Source organism: Cicer arietinum, chromosome 7, assembly GCF_000331145.2.
Source record: "Cicer arietinum cultivar CDC Frontier isolate Library 1 chromosome 7, Cicar.CDCFrontier_v2.0, whole genome shotgun sequence".
Taxonomy (NCBI): domain Eukaryota; kingdom Viridiplantae; phylum Streptophyta; class Magnoliopsida; order Fabales; family Fabaceae; genus Cicer; species Cicer arietinum.
Genome location: NC_021166.2, coordinates 13,666,091 through 13,681,618, shown reverse-complemented (window position 1 = coordinate 13,681,618; position 15,528 = coordinate 13,666,091). Strand labels below are relative to the sequence as shown.

Sequence of the window (15,528 nt, the reverse complement as noted above, 5' to 3'; positions counted from 1 at the left end):
AGTAAAAGATTAATAAAAGGAGAAAAATGCATATGCGTAATATAAGAGTCGATTTTACAAATCTACTAATTATTAGCCACAACTTATATGTTACAAATCTACTAATTACAAATCTACTTATATGTCACACTAAAAAGATCCCATTAAAGGAAGCCTTGAAAGGTTCTTAAGTCATATCTCAATTGATAAATGTCACTATTGTTTGGTTTGACGTCTTGATACGGGTTTGAATTCATGATATCACATTTGTGTGAGTTTATAGTATAATTTTTTATTTACTTAAAACAAAAAAAAGAAAGTCTAGAAAGTTCAAAAAATCTAGAAAAAACTTTCAAAATTATTTTAACAAACAAATTTTGATATTTTTTTCCAAGAAAAAAATGTCAAAAATTTATTGAGAATTTTTTTAAAAAAGAAAACATCTCAATTGACAAAATATTTGACCCATGAACTTCAGGTATAGACAAAAACAATAATAATGAATTGAAGTCTTAAAAATTTATCTTAAAAGGGAGTCTAATATTAATGGATTTAATAGAAAAAAAATTTAAGAAAGAGACTTAGACTTTGAAGTTTAATTGATATTTCTATGCGTATATAATGCATGTACCTTGGCTGCATTTTCTTGGATTAGAGAGTAACACTTTTTAGCATTTTACTAATTAAAAAACGATCACTCATCATACTCATTATGCAAGTATGATATGACAAAGGAATAGTAAGAGTCTATATCTCTAAACAGATCTTTATTTATCGAAAAATATTTTGTTTACACCTCATTCGGGTGTACAATATGTATTATTGTTGTTATTACTAGTTTATTTGTGCAAATTTACATTCTTCTAACTAAAACCCAAATTAAAGAATTTTTATATTATTTTTTAATTATTTTGGTACAACTAATATTTTTTTCACCGATTAGATTTGCACGAGGGGGCGTGCAATGCAAACACCTCATAAAACTAAAACTCTAACAAAAAACAAATGACACGAAAACAGGGAACATATAAAAGAAAGTAATCAATATTGATCAAAAATTACAATGTCAAACATGGAGAAACATTAGTTAATATTATAACATGTTCCACCAAACCGTGCACAATTATAACACTACAACATAAACAATAATTAAGCAAATTAATTTCATTTCTTACACATATATATTATTTTCAAACATCTTATAAATTAAGTAGCTAGCTAAGCAATTGTTTAGAAGCAGAACCCACCATTTGAAAAGGTTGACAACCCTTCATCATAAAACCAGAATAATTAACATTAAAATTATTCATTAAACTACTCCCTCCATTCATGTTTGATCTATTAGCCCCAACTTGTTCCAACGTTTGTACTTGTTTCTTCAAAAACTTCACATAATGTATAGCTTCATCCAACATAGAAGCAGTGTCCATTTTTGTTCCACCAGGTACTAATCTTTGCAATATCCTTATCCTTTCACTTATCCTTTCTCTTCTATGTCTCGCCGCTACGCTCTGCGGATCCTTCGATATCTTCACGTTCCTTCTCTTCGGTGGCCTGATTGATTCCGGATCGATATGAATCGGTTGCATAACCGCCATTCTAAATATCATTTCCCTCATTGTAGCCATTGAATTCTTCTTGTTATTACTATTTTTATTATTATCAGAAGAATAAGGAAATGATAATGAAGTTTGTTCTAGTGGTTGTTGTTGGATAGTGTTGAAATTGAGATTGGAATGTATAAGAAGAGGATCAATGTTGAAAGATGGTGGTGGAGATGATGATAATGCAATATTTTGGTTAAATAATGGAACAGTGTTATAAAAAGGTTGTTCAGTGTTGAATTGTGAATTAGGAAACTTTTCCATTTGCATCATCATTGATATCATGTCCATGCTACCAACTGAAGATTTAAGTATTTCAACATCCATGAATATTGGAGTAGTGAGAATGGGAGGTGCAGTGGAGAGTATGGGAGGGTGTGAAAGTAGGGTTTGTGATCAGAAAGATAAAGAGATTGAAAGAATATATAAATAAATAAAATAAATAAAAATGGTGGAATAAGAGTGCAGAGGATAGAAAGATAGATGATGATTATGATAACCGACCAACAACAATATCTATAGCAGGCTCTCTCTCTGTAAGTGGAAGGCCTTTTTATAGCAACTTGTGACTAATATATATTAATATTTTATATATATTGCTTAATTTTATCAATTTAAGGACCATATTTTACCTTTTAGTGTAAACTGTTTTACACATTGTATTTTCTCATTTCATATCATTGATTAGCTGATAGACCAAAATATTGATTTTTATATGAAAGTACTATACAACTATATATAATTTATACCTATATTATATCTCTATTCAACTCAAATTAAATTATCCTCTATAAAACAAGTGTAAGAGATATTAATGCTACAAAATACCTTAAATTTGTTTAAGATATCTTTGAGTATACATTGACTTTGTTTGCATAAGCAACTTAGTCAAATATTTATTATATATCTGATTTTAATTATAAAAAAATCAACTATTTTTATATAAACTACATGTTGTCTTTTATAAACTATCATAGGGAATTTACAAAAATAAATTTAAAACAAATATATGAATATAATTTGTTTTTCATAAGTTCCATAGTTAAAATCTAAAATATATATATTTAAGTATATCCAAATATATTAGGTTTATACTACACCATGTTAATACTTGTGAGCAATATTGAAGTAGTAAAGAAAATGTATGAAGGTCATAAATGATTGATTTTAGAAATTTGATGAATTATGATGACCGATGGATGAAAACCGCCCATGATGTGTGGGGTTACGTGTAAGAAGGATTTATATTGAACGATTGATGAAAGGTGAAAGGTTGAAGAATTTGAGATCAACGGTTGAGAATGAAAGAGGGACCACAAATGAGATGGGGTAGAAAGATTGGTTGATGAATGCTGGTGCATGAACCAGGTTTCAAAGTTTATATGTGTATGTGCATTTCCTTTTGACTGAAAACTCTTTGCTTTGGCTTCAAATTTTACTACTTTGTGTTTTTAAAATGCAAAAGTAGACCCCACAGTCACATGACATTTGTCAGATTAACAACGGGGAAAAATAAAACTAGCTTCTAGGTTGCCTTCGTCACCAATGGAAAGTGCCGCAAAAGGATCAGATATGAGATAAGATTTATATATTCAAATACAAATTAAAAATGCTTCATACTCACAATTTAAATAACTAACTTTTGTTGTTAGAATATGTACTGCTTCAATCAAAATTATTGTTAATGAGATGTGTTTCGATCAGCGGCAAATTAGATTGGACGAACCAAATAATATCTATTATATTTAAATATTATATGTGTGTTTCTATCTATCAATAATAAATAAATAAATTAGAATGTCTATAGTCAGTAAGCCATCATATATTCACAGGAAGGTCTGCCACTAATAACCTAAATACAAGTTTCAATTGGAACCAATCTTAATCAAATTTTATTTAATTTTTTATCAAACGTCAAATTATTAAAATTTCCTTTACATGATAATCTAATATACTCAAAGACAAAGACTGAAATTTTAAGACATTGGTTTATTCCAAGTTACTCGATTTTAAATAGAGGAAAATTTTAGCTGGGGAAGAAACTTAGTAAAATATGAATCCAAACTTCAAATTATGTGACTACATATGTTTGAATGAAGCGATATTGGAATGCAATTGATTAGTATTAGTAGCATAGAAAATAAAACGAAACATGAAAAAGAAAGTGATAGTACCGACCAAAATGGTTTTCTTACACAGAAAAAGTGATTAATTTTTGACATATAGCAAGAGAAAGATTACTGCGCGATGAGAACAACTAACCAGTAACCACTGCTCTCAAAGAACGTTTCTCGAGGTAGATTGGGAACTAGCGGTGAGATGTAAATGTGGACCTGCTTCTTCTATTCCTCTTCTAACATTATAACTCCTCAATCTCCTATATTAATATAACTACTAAAATATCTATAAAAATAAATTCATGTATTTCATTTTAATTTTTATATTTTTTGTTAGACAATATATTATTAATAATTGATCACAGTCCACGGTTGACTAAACAATATATTAGCCAACTAAATTCCAAAAGTGCATTTAGACCTCTTTCCTTTAAAATAAATTACTAGAGGGTATAATGAATTGATATTGAAGTTAATAGTTTTATCTACAAGGCGGGTGAGTACTATAACTCAACCGACATGCTAGTTATATAATTGTGTTGCTAGTCGACAATTTTTTTTCTTCTTATAAACAATTATTATTGAGAGTACTAAACACACTACCGGTCAAGTAAACACGAAATATCTCGACAACAAGAAATAATACAATACTCGAATTAATATTAGTGGTATTAACATTTGTTTAGGGAAGTTTTAAGGTGGTACAAAATTAGAAGGAGAGAGTATATGTAAAAGAGTGTTGAAATAGTAATATGTTACTGACATTGATGGTACGGGTAACTGTTTTGCCAGCCTTATTCTGAGTTGCGAAATAATGGTAATCAACTTTAACATTTTTAGTAGCTTTTTCGTTACACGAACGTGTGCAAACTCAATTAATTATTTTTATTTTTCGACATAAATAATTCGTCAGTCCAAAGTACAATCTGAACATACCGTGTTAATTTTCTCCCGAATCTTCTTTGTACCTACCAGCCTACTACCTAACCTATCTTCTACTTAAACACACACGAAGACACATAGCAATATGTACCTATATAACTAGCTACTACTTCGAGTTTCATCTATAATTTCATATTTTTAATCAAACATTAATATAATATTCTCACATTATATATGTTAAACATTATTATCTAGTATCAATTATTTAGATAAGAAAGAAAAAAATTAATTTAGTTAATTAGCAATTCGCTAATAATAAATGAGAGCGTTGGTAATTATGATTTAAAAGTGTTATATGTTGTTATTTACAATTTTTTTCTTTTGTTAAAATTAACAACTTTTTTTAATGAAAAATATTGTTTTTTATGAGATATAATTCAACGAAACCAACGACCATTTTCTTATCGGTTTATTTCGCTAGATGTTTTTTATCTAAAAATTGTAGTAAACTGAATAACTATAATTATACGAGAGTATGAATTTGTTATACATTGTTAGAAAATTCTTGTATCGAATGAAAATTTGTTGACTTTTTATAATCAAAAACATTAAATATGTTTTTATAGATACTGTAAAATTTTAAAATTTTATTTTAGTTATTATAAAAAAAATCTAATTTTTAATTTTTTTTAAAAAAGTTATTCACTTTTAGTCTTTATATGCTTTAAATTTTTTTATAAAAAATTAATATTTTTAATCTCCAAAAATTTATATAAGATAAAAATAAAAATAAATACTTTTTTTAAGAACTAAACTTAAATTTTTTTATAATTCTATAAAAATTAAATATATATTTAACACGAAGAAAAAAAAGCAACTGGTATTTCTTTTTGGATGATACAAGTGCTTTTCGTTTGCCAAATGTTTTGTAATAAAAAAACATCCCTCTTCTTTTATATATATATATTTTACATTTGAATTTTTTTTACTCATATTTAAGAAAAAATTCCATAATATCTAATAACTAAAAACAGTTATGCTATACTAATATTTTTGTACACAAGATTAACTTATTAATATTAAAGCATCATAAGTTAGCCATTAATTAATATTTAGGCAAAAAGATACATTTATTTTTTAAAATTTAATTTAATTTTTGTTTAGATCTTTTAAGTTCATATTTTTTTTCATTTTGATCTTATAAATTAATTTTCATCATTAGCTTTTAAGAATTATTAAATTACACATATAGTCTTTTAAATTTGAATTTTTTTTCTTTCAAATTATTGTCATAAATGTTAAGATCTAATTGAAACATTACAACAAGTGGAATGTCAAAACTACCCTACATGTGAAGGAAGTTAAAGACACTGATGATAGACCTTTATTATCTTATTTTTAAAATGATATGTGTGTTTAAATTGTCGTATAGAAAATAAAAAATATATATTATATAAAATTTGATGAATATTTTGAGAATAACAAGTTGAATGACATATTATTATAGTATTTAATAAAATTTTAAATGATAAAAGATTTCAATTAAAATAATAATTATCAAAATATAAATAAAGAATTAACAGAACAAACAAAATATAATTTCATTTACTAAAATAGAATAAATTAAACTTAATAAATCACACGCAGATGATTATACTAAAAATCTTAGATTCTCTATTGTGAGGACTCATTTGAAAGTGGAAGGCATACTATGCTCTGTTTGGAAACAGGGGAAAACCTAACCGACATTGAATTATATTATTATAATATACAATAAAACTGGGATGAAATGGTTCTGATTATTGTATATAGAATCATATATTAAAAAAGAGAGAAGATAAGATGTCAATTATATTAGCACAGAAAGTGGTCCCTTCTTTGCATTTAACTGCATTAATATATATGATCTCTAGCAAATTTTCCTTTCACAAGAATTGCATAAATCTATATCTAAAGGGAAGAAGTAAATTTCATGTAGTTTGGCTATTATTTTTATATGATAATTATCATTGTAGCTAAAGCAGCCTTTTACAAACCTTGTGCCAGAAAATAAAAAATTAAAAAAAAAATAAAAAGTTAAGAGAAAGGGAATTAAAAAGAAGAAAAATGGAAGACATCTATGATCTATCAACATGAGATAAGATAACCTTTTTGAAATTGACAGTGAGTAAAGTGAGAGTAATGTGAAGTAGCTAGGCCAAAGTGTGAAAATGATTTGTCAACCTACATTGACAGTGTACTCTAGTCAACTATTAAAAAAAAGAGGTTAAATTAGGTAGGTGTGATGCTCTCACTTACACTCTTCAGGTAGTATGTTATAGTAACTCCTTGTAGTTCAATTAATTTTGTTGACGGTGCACCACCCTTCATTACAACCAAACCATTTGTTATATATAATGTTAATATAAATATAATAATGCTTCGAAATCAATTTAGTTCCCGTGAATGAGATGAGATGGAAAAGGTAATAGATATGAGAGTAAATAATTCTCATGTTATTCATGACTTGAAATCAATTAAATTGATTTATTGAGAGGTTGAATCAAATCAAATTAAATAAATTTATCTTGTAGATGGTCTCAAAATTTAATGTTTTTAATAGACTATTAATATAGGGGTGATAGTGATATTTAATTTTTTTATTGTAAGATTCGATCTAAAAATAGTCTTTAGTCTATTTTCATATATTTATTCAAAAAATATATCATTTATATTAGAGATTATACGTGAAGAGAAGAATAAAATGCTATATATTAACATCGCTTACTCTTTGCAACAAAGATGAATGTACTTTTAAGAGCTCAATTTATTTTATATTTAATAATTAGCGTTTCTGTTTTAATATAAAAAATTCATGAAAATATCAGTAAATCTAACATTTGATATGGGAGTAGATCTAACATTTGATATCACAATAGTGTTTTGCTTATCTCTTGTTGGTTCTATAGTTTCACATTTCGTATTTTTTATGATTTTATTTTGATTTAAGTTTAAAGCATTACTCTTGCAAATGAGAAAATGAAACTCTTATGCATTATGGTATTCTATCATATTTATGTGCACAATGTACTTTAGTTTTTCAGAAAAATATATTTCTTTTGGACTAAGAATAAACGTATAGTTTATTCATTAAGGTTTTACACATATAAACTTGAAACACTTAATATGTGTAAAATGTTGATCATAATACTCATTATTAGAATAATTATCACTGTGATTCGTGTGCTTATTTCTTAAGGAATATATTTGATATATCATTTAGGCTAATATTTATATTCCTATGGATCAATTGAGATAATGTAATAGTAGTAATAGATCAACTTTTAAAATTGATTAGTTATTAAAACCTACCTTTGAGTGGTCCGTAGGTATGGAGTTTAGGTTGATTGACAATCTCAAACTAAATGGTCTTATACAACTATAATATGAGTGGTATAGGATTTAATTCATGATGGAAGAATCAAGTTTATAAATAGCTTTTAATCTCTAAACTTACTTTAATTTATGTGATCATAAAATACATATCTGTAATGGAGAGAGTAATAATTTAAAAGAATAAAAGATAGTTTATAGACTCAATTTATTTCATATTTGATTAATATTCCTATTTTGATTTAAAAAGCTCATGAAAATGTCGGCAAATCTTACACAAATTTGTGAGAAACTAATAAAAAAAATTAAACTAAATCAAAGAAATTATTTTTTATTGGTTTATGTTCTTTTCATAAAACTCGAAGCAAATTGATCCATTACATCTCTATTGATGAGATGACGAGGGACGGATTTAGAGAGAGAACCCATGGGTTGAGGCCCCTCCCTCCTATATACATATTAGATACTTTGTTATATAATAACACACATATTACACAAAATTATACATGTACACATATAGTGGTATTACATATATTAGTGTTAACCCGTACGATGCAATGATAAACATAGTAAATTATAATATTAAAGATATATTATGTGTAAAATTTGAGTTTAATTTATTTTCCAATTCATTAATGTAATTAAGAATCTTATATTAAACAATACTCTTTTATTTAAATATTAGACTGTTTGTTACAAATTTTTAAAAAATGACTTTATAATATAGCATTGTTTTATTATTACTTTAAAAAAAATATTAAAATAGAAATTCAAATGAAATATCGATTAAAATAATTTATAAACAAAATATTATTTTAAATATTTTATCTATTTTGTTACAATGTTTTTTGAATAATGAAATTTTAAGGTTTTCTCGTGCACATTCATCAATCAATTTCATATATAGGACATTAATAGAATGTAAAAATATTACATGACTTAGTTGACATATCTACGTTAACACCCAAAACTACCGCATATATAGCACATTAATCAATTAATATCTTTCTCAAAATCGATAATTAATCTATTATCTATCAAATATCATAACACATTTATATACCAATCTCTCTTTCAATACATAAGTCAATTAATGATTACTCATGGCATTCATATGTCAACTTCTCATTCAATATATAAATAACTTAATGACCATTCAAATGATGATCCAATTTAAGAAATCAAGAAAAATAGAGATATATAAATATATTAAAAAGGAAGACAAAATGTTTCAATATTTGTTCATGTAAACTTGTATTTTTCTCACTTTCGTCTTTGTAAGTTTTCTTTTTCTTTTTTTAATTTAAATCATGTAAGTTTAATTTAATTTTAAAATTAGCTATGTTGTTAGTTGCTGTTAAAAAAAGTTTATGTTGACAAACGAATGAGTGACGTGATAGTTTGATATGATAGAGAAATAAAATAAATAATTAAAAAAATAAAATTAAGTAATTGAATTGACTAACAAAGAAAGGAAAAAAAGAAATGAAGAAAAACTGAAGGTCTTATGTTTTAGTCTCTCCATCCAAAATCAAAAATAAGTTTTGAGATTATAGTTCTCTCATTTTTTCTACGTCATTGCATCACTATTATCAAATCATCAACATTGAATCACCATCATCGCATTATCATCTTCAAAAAACAACTGAAGGAAAGAAGATTGCAAAAGAGACTGAAGGTATGATTTTGATAACTTTTTGTCCATCCTTTTATGTGTCTCTTTGTGGGAAAGGGTGGAATTTATATTTCTTCTTTTAAGATAACGATGCAACGAAGATGATTCGAAGATGATAATGCGATGACGACGATGTAATGTTAATGATATGATAACAACATTATTCATCAAGTTAGTAAAAGAAGAATCATATTAATCAATAACGGTATATATTTACAGATAGTTTAACTAATTTGACATGGATAAATAAATAGTTAAAAACAAGCGTCAAATAAAATGGTACTCTATGCCTCACATCTGAATCAATGGTTCTCTTTGGTTATTATAACGGGTTTAACTAGTAACTTCATTCACGGGCCCAAAATGCATTAATTTGTTGTGTTTTTTTTTTTTCTCAACGAGTGGCAAATCCCAATCAACAAAAGTGCACTCATTTTAAATATGTGTAAAATCAGCAAGAGAAAAGGTATGTGTTATTTTTTGTTTGTTATATGATTAGATTTATTATGAAAAATTTAGGCGACATACAATTATTAATAATAAGATATTTTTTAAAAGGAAAACGAAACATATCAATTATTAATAAAAACATTAACGAGGTCAATATATACATGAAATTTCTTATAATTGATTATCAGCTTTTTTTTCTTCTAACCCATCATAATTATCATCTTCGACCTATAATAGGTATTCTAAAATATTCTCATGCCTTACCAACACCGAGTTACCTGCATTTGTTTTTTTTTTTATTTCAGAAATCAAACGGAGACTAAACATGTAGTTTTTTTAAATTTATTATTATTATCCTCTTCAAAAAATTGCATTAAATATATTTTTAGTTTTTATAAAATTTTAACTTTTTAATTTTAATTCTTATAAAAAAAAAGATTTCTACAAAATATATTTTTTAACGAATTCTTTTAAAACTTATCAATAACAATATAAAAAGTTCATCTATAAATAATAAGTTTAAAATTCGACTTCTAATATTATATTTTCGTTACCATCTTAAAGTTTTTATATTTAAAAAATTTATATTTAATTCATTTGAACTTAAAAATTCTAAATTTGTATGAAATAACTTTTTAAAATGTGCAGTTCTAAACATATTTATCAAATATTATTCAAAATATTTAGAGTTTAAAGACAATTAAACACGTTTTATTTCAATAAGAACTAAAATCAATTGCTAGATAATTATGTAAAGACTAAAAATTGTATTTTTATTTTATAAAAACTAAAATTAAATGCTGAAATTTTATAGATACTAAAAACATAATTATAAAAAAAAAATTGATTATTTTGAAGTGACATCACTCTTAGGGGTTTAATTAAAGAAAAATTTCCTTTATAATCCCACATTTATACTCTTATTCCTATATTTTATATAAAATATATATTTTATCATTTTCTTCTTTTTTAAAAAAAAAACTAATTTTTTTACTCCATTAAAGAGTTTTATAAAACTTAAATTTTTAAATTTTTCAGTACACAAATTTTATTTTTTTGTACGGGAAAACATTTTTTAAGTTTTCCATTACAGTGTATTTTAGTAAAGTGTGTGGTTTAAACCCTAAATCTTTACTTTTGTGTATCGAAATTTTTTTTTCAAATTTTTTGGTACACAAGTGTGTTTTAGTAGACCTTAAACTCTAATATTTGTGCGTGGAATTTTTTTTAAAATTTTGTTGATACACAAATATCATTTTTGTTTGATTTTTTTCCCCATGTTTTCCGGTACATAGATGAATTTTTAAAATTTAAACTTTGTGTATTATAAACTTTTTTCTAGTATCTAATACAAAGTTCAATTTTTTAATTTTTTTTTAAAATGTGTTCCGAAATTTTATTTTTAAAATTTTCTGAAAGTCAGATTGAATCTAATAGAGTAGAAAAAATTATTATTATTATTATTATTATTATTATTATTATTATATTATTATTATTATTATTATTATTATTATTATTTATAAAAAAGTAAAATAGATATATAAAATATGGAGGTAGAAGTAAGAGTGTGGGGGTATTTGGTAAAACTTTCTTAATTAAAAGGCCCAATTATTTGCCTCTTACTAAGTTGGGCTTTATAACGGACTTCAAATATATACATCAACCCTCCTATGTTGTTTGGAAGAAATGGAACAATATTGAAAAACCCATACGAAAATATTATGTTTTCAATTTTTTTATTTTTTATTTTTGGGATTTCATTTTGTTATAATGGTGTGGTTGTTGGCTTTATTTTTTATTGTGTCATTTTTTTATTAAGTTAAGGAAAAAATAAATTTTAATAAAAATATTAATTCTGAAAAGATAAAAAAGTTTTGTCTGAGATACTAGTATTTATTCCTTCATAATATTTTCGACTGGATTTATTCCTTCATATTTCTGACATTATGAAACAAAATAAAAATAAGAACCCTTAGGAATATTTTTTAATGTCTCCTTTCTAGCCGAAAAATCATAATTTAACTTAGAAATAAATAGAAATCAGTCGTCTAATTTGATGGCAAAAAATTCACAGTGATACTTAGGTTTTTTTTCTTTTTATATAGAAATACATGTGTTGTTCTATGGTAAAGAAGTAAGAGAAAATGAGAGATGGGGTGAACGATGATAATATAAGAGAATAGAGAGCTTAAAGGTAGAAAATCTAAGTTTGAAAAAGACTCAATTGTTTTGGGATATCTTGTTTAAGTTTTGTTTTACACTAAATGAAAAGTAATAATAAATGGAGTTACATAATAATCCTAAAACTTATTTTTGACTCAATCCTAAAACTTATTTAAATCATTACAAAATACTCCCTTCATCGAAAAAGTAAGTGAAGAAAAACAATGTATTAATCTAAAAGTAGTAAAGTATATAATTGAAGCATGGGTGCTGTTGAAAAAAAAAATCACAGAAACATGTGTAATACTTGACCCAAAATATAAAGCCGCAAACTTATTGACCCAAAATATAAACCTCCGAACATTGTTTTGACCACGTGATCGCAGCCGGTAGTTTTGTAGTGTTTTTCTTTTTTGGATAAAAATGTTCATTTAGTTTTTACACATGGATTAGAGTTTAAATTTAATTTTCCATAAAAAAACAGTGTACATTTATTTACTTTTAAACACATTTTGTATTATTTGGTTGATTAATTTGGCTATCTTAAATGTGTCCACTGAATTTGATTGGCTATCTTATATGGTCTCTAGCCTACTAATGGTTTGACCTGACATGGTCTTTTTAATAAAAAAGTTAGACTCATGATATTTTTAAAGTCTATTTATTTAAATAGGTAAAGCTCAAACTTATAAAGAAAAACCTATTACAAATTCAATGATGTTAAAATTGATAATAATAAATTTGTGTACATACTAACAACATTCAAGTTACTATATAAAACTTGAATGTTGCTAAATCGAAGTATGTGTCAATTCATAATAATACTCATACTTTCAAGTATGTAGTATTAACAAACAAATCATTAAGTGAATTTGTAATAGTATGTGGCAATAGAAATGCATCAAGATGGAAAGTCAAATGACATTGCACCAATGTGAAGAAATAAAACTGTCGTACTCAAAAGATGTATCACAAAAAATCATGAAGAAAAAAGAAAGAAAACTTAGTTGCAGTTTTGCTCATTCTATTATTATTAATTTATTGAATTGGTCTTCTTATTTTAAAAGTTGATAATTTTGGCCTCTCTCATATTTTTGAATTAAAAAATAACAATTTGACATATTTTAAATAACGTGACATACAATTTTATGATATTGAACCATCTAGATGCATTAATTAGTCTTATGTCATTAATTAAATAAAAATATGAAAAAAATTACAACATTTTATTCCAATTTAATAGATGTTAATCAATCTAGATCATTGTATCATATGCCATATTATTTAAAGTATCATAAGTTATCATTTTTTAATTAAAAAATTAGAAAAATGAACCAAAATTGTTGACTTTTAAATAGACGAGTCCACTTTCATAAATCAATAAAAATAGGGAAACTAAATCGCAAATAAGTCAACAAAAAAAAAGATCTATATGGAAACCATTTCTTGTATGATTCTGAAGCATGAATGACTCCTAACCCTCGTATCTTTGGAGGAGGATGAAGAAGAAGAAATAGATGAGGAAAAACATTCCAAGCTCTTTACCCTTAAATATGGACCTTGTGGTTGTGTTGTGTTGGTCTCAAATATTTAGGTTCTACTCTTTTTTTGTTGTTGAGTATTTTATGCACTACAATAAGAAGTTCATTTGATTATTTTACACATATTAAAAAAATATTTAAATAAAAAAAATACATTTATTAAATTATCTTTATAATATATTTCATTTAATTATTTTTATTCTTTTTATCTTTTTAAATATGTGTTTAAATTGTTTATCAAAATGCTTGTAACTCTGTTGTCAATGAGATGAGTATTCCATAACTGTAGCATATGGCGGCATATATATATATATGATATTGTTTTAAACATTTCATGAAAAGCAAGTATTATCCGAATCTAGACTAACTTCGCGTATGTGGTGATCACTTTCCAAGAACTCAGCTTCTATCAATCAATATATTTTAAACATCACAACACAAGTTGCATGTTACAACTCTCCCCGCAACTAAAATCTGACTCTGACTTTATTGCAGCCCCCAAATTACAACTTGTCCAAATGGCAATAATCATTTAAATAAATAAATAAAATCAATCCTTGTAAAAAGAAAGAGTGAAGAAAGGATAATTGATATGATTGGAGGATCAGAAACGCAGATGCAATGCAAATGCACCGGAAATGGGTTTCATGACTTCAGCTGCTAAGCCCAATAAAGTGGGGCCCAAATAACAACCAATACGTAAGGGGTGCTATTTTTTTAAATACCACTTTGTCTTATAATATACGATTATTTTAAAAGTTTATTTTAAAATAAATGATATTTTTAAATCTAGTATTGATTATTATTATTTTTATTGTATTATTTAATTAATACTATATGTTTCACTTTCAATTTATTATTTTTTAATTTGTATTGAAGATAATTTTTAATGCATCAATAATTGATAAGTATAATTTAATAATATATTATTTTTTTTCTTTCATTTATATATATTTTTAATCTGTATGAAATATTCAAATGATTCACTAATCATAAGACAAAGTGAGTAACAAATATAGATGAGTTGTGTCTCAGGCTAACTACTCACCAAAATTATATAAAACTTTATGGCACACCAAATATATTTACAAATATCCACTAATGAGACCTTTACACCAAAAGTGTTAATATAACTAAATTCTTGTGAAAAATAAGTTGAACTTTTGTAAAATATAAGTTGAATTATTACTAATCAATTAAATTTCATTAATACATTTAACGAGCGGTACACGAAAATAAAGAGATGGGCTAGGATGGTTACGACGTTGGGCTAGGAAGACTATAAACTAGGGCTCGATCGAAGTAAAAATCAATTACCTGGTCTTTTAACTTTGTTGAAAGGAGATGCTCCAATTAAAGTTGTTGATTTAAGGCATAAGCTTTTGATTATTTGGAAGCCTTTTGCCACGTTGGGCTTAATTCCATTGGGACAGGGTTATTATGAATTCTCTTTCTCATCTATTGATGATTTTCGAAACGTCTAATCAATAGGTTCGTGGGGCTTGAAACATGGATATCTAAGGCTTGTTGCATAGAGCTTATATTTTAACCCAAGAAATCAGAAGTAAACTAAAGTTCAAGTTTGGATACGACTGTATAGTCTTCGTCAAGAATATTGGAGTCCTAGAGTCATTTTTGCCATCACAGGTAGTCTTGGCATGCCAATATGCTTCGACGAGAATACCAAAAATTGTACTTTTGGTCATTATGCTCGTATATTTTTTGACATTGATATGCCAAGTGTG

The 15,528-nt window shown here is 25.7% G+C and overlaps 1 protein-coding gene across 1 annotated transcript; it reads right to left on the bottom strand.

Moving 5' to 3' along the window:
• Positions 1 to 1,005: 1,005 nt before the first annotated feature.
• LOC101501740 (transcription factor HEC2) lies at positions 1,006 to 3,939 on the bottom strand. Its single transcript, XM_004509078.4, has one exon. The coding sequence runs from the start codon at positions 1,908 to 1,910 to the stop codon at positions 1,194 to 1,196; it is 717 nt and encodes a 238-aa protein (XP_004509135.1). The 5' UTR covers positions 1,911 to 3,939; the 3' UTR covers positions 1,006 to 1,193.
• Positions 3,940 to 15,528: the final 11,589 nt, after the last annotated feature.

Coding starts and splice junctions, on each gene's coding strand:
- LOC101501740 (XM_004509078.4), bottom strand. CDS start 1,910: ATGGATGTTGAAATACTTAAATCTTCAGTTGGTAGCATGGACATGATA.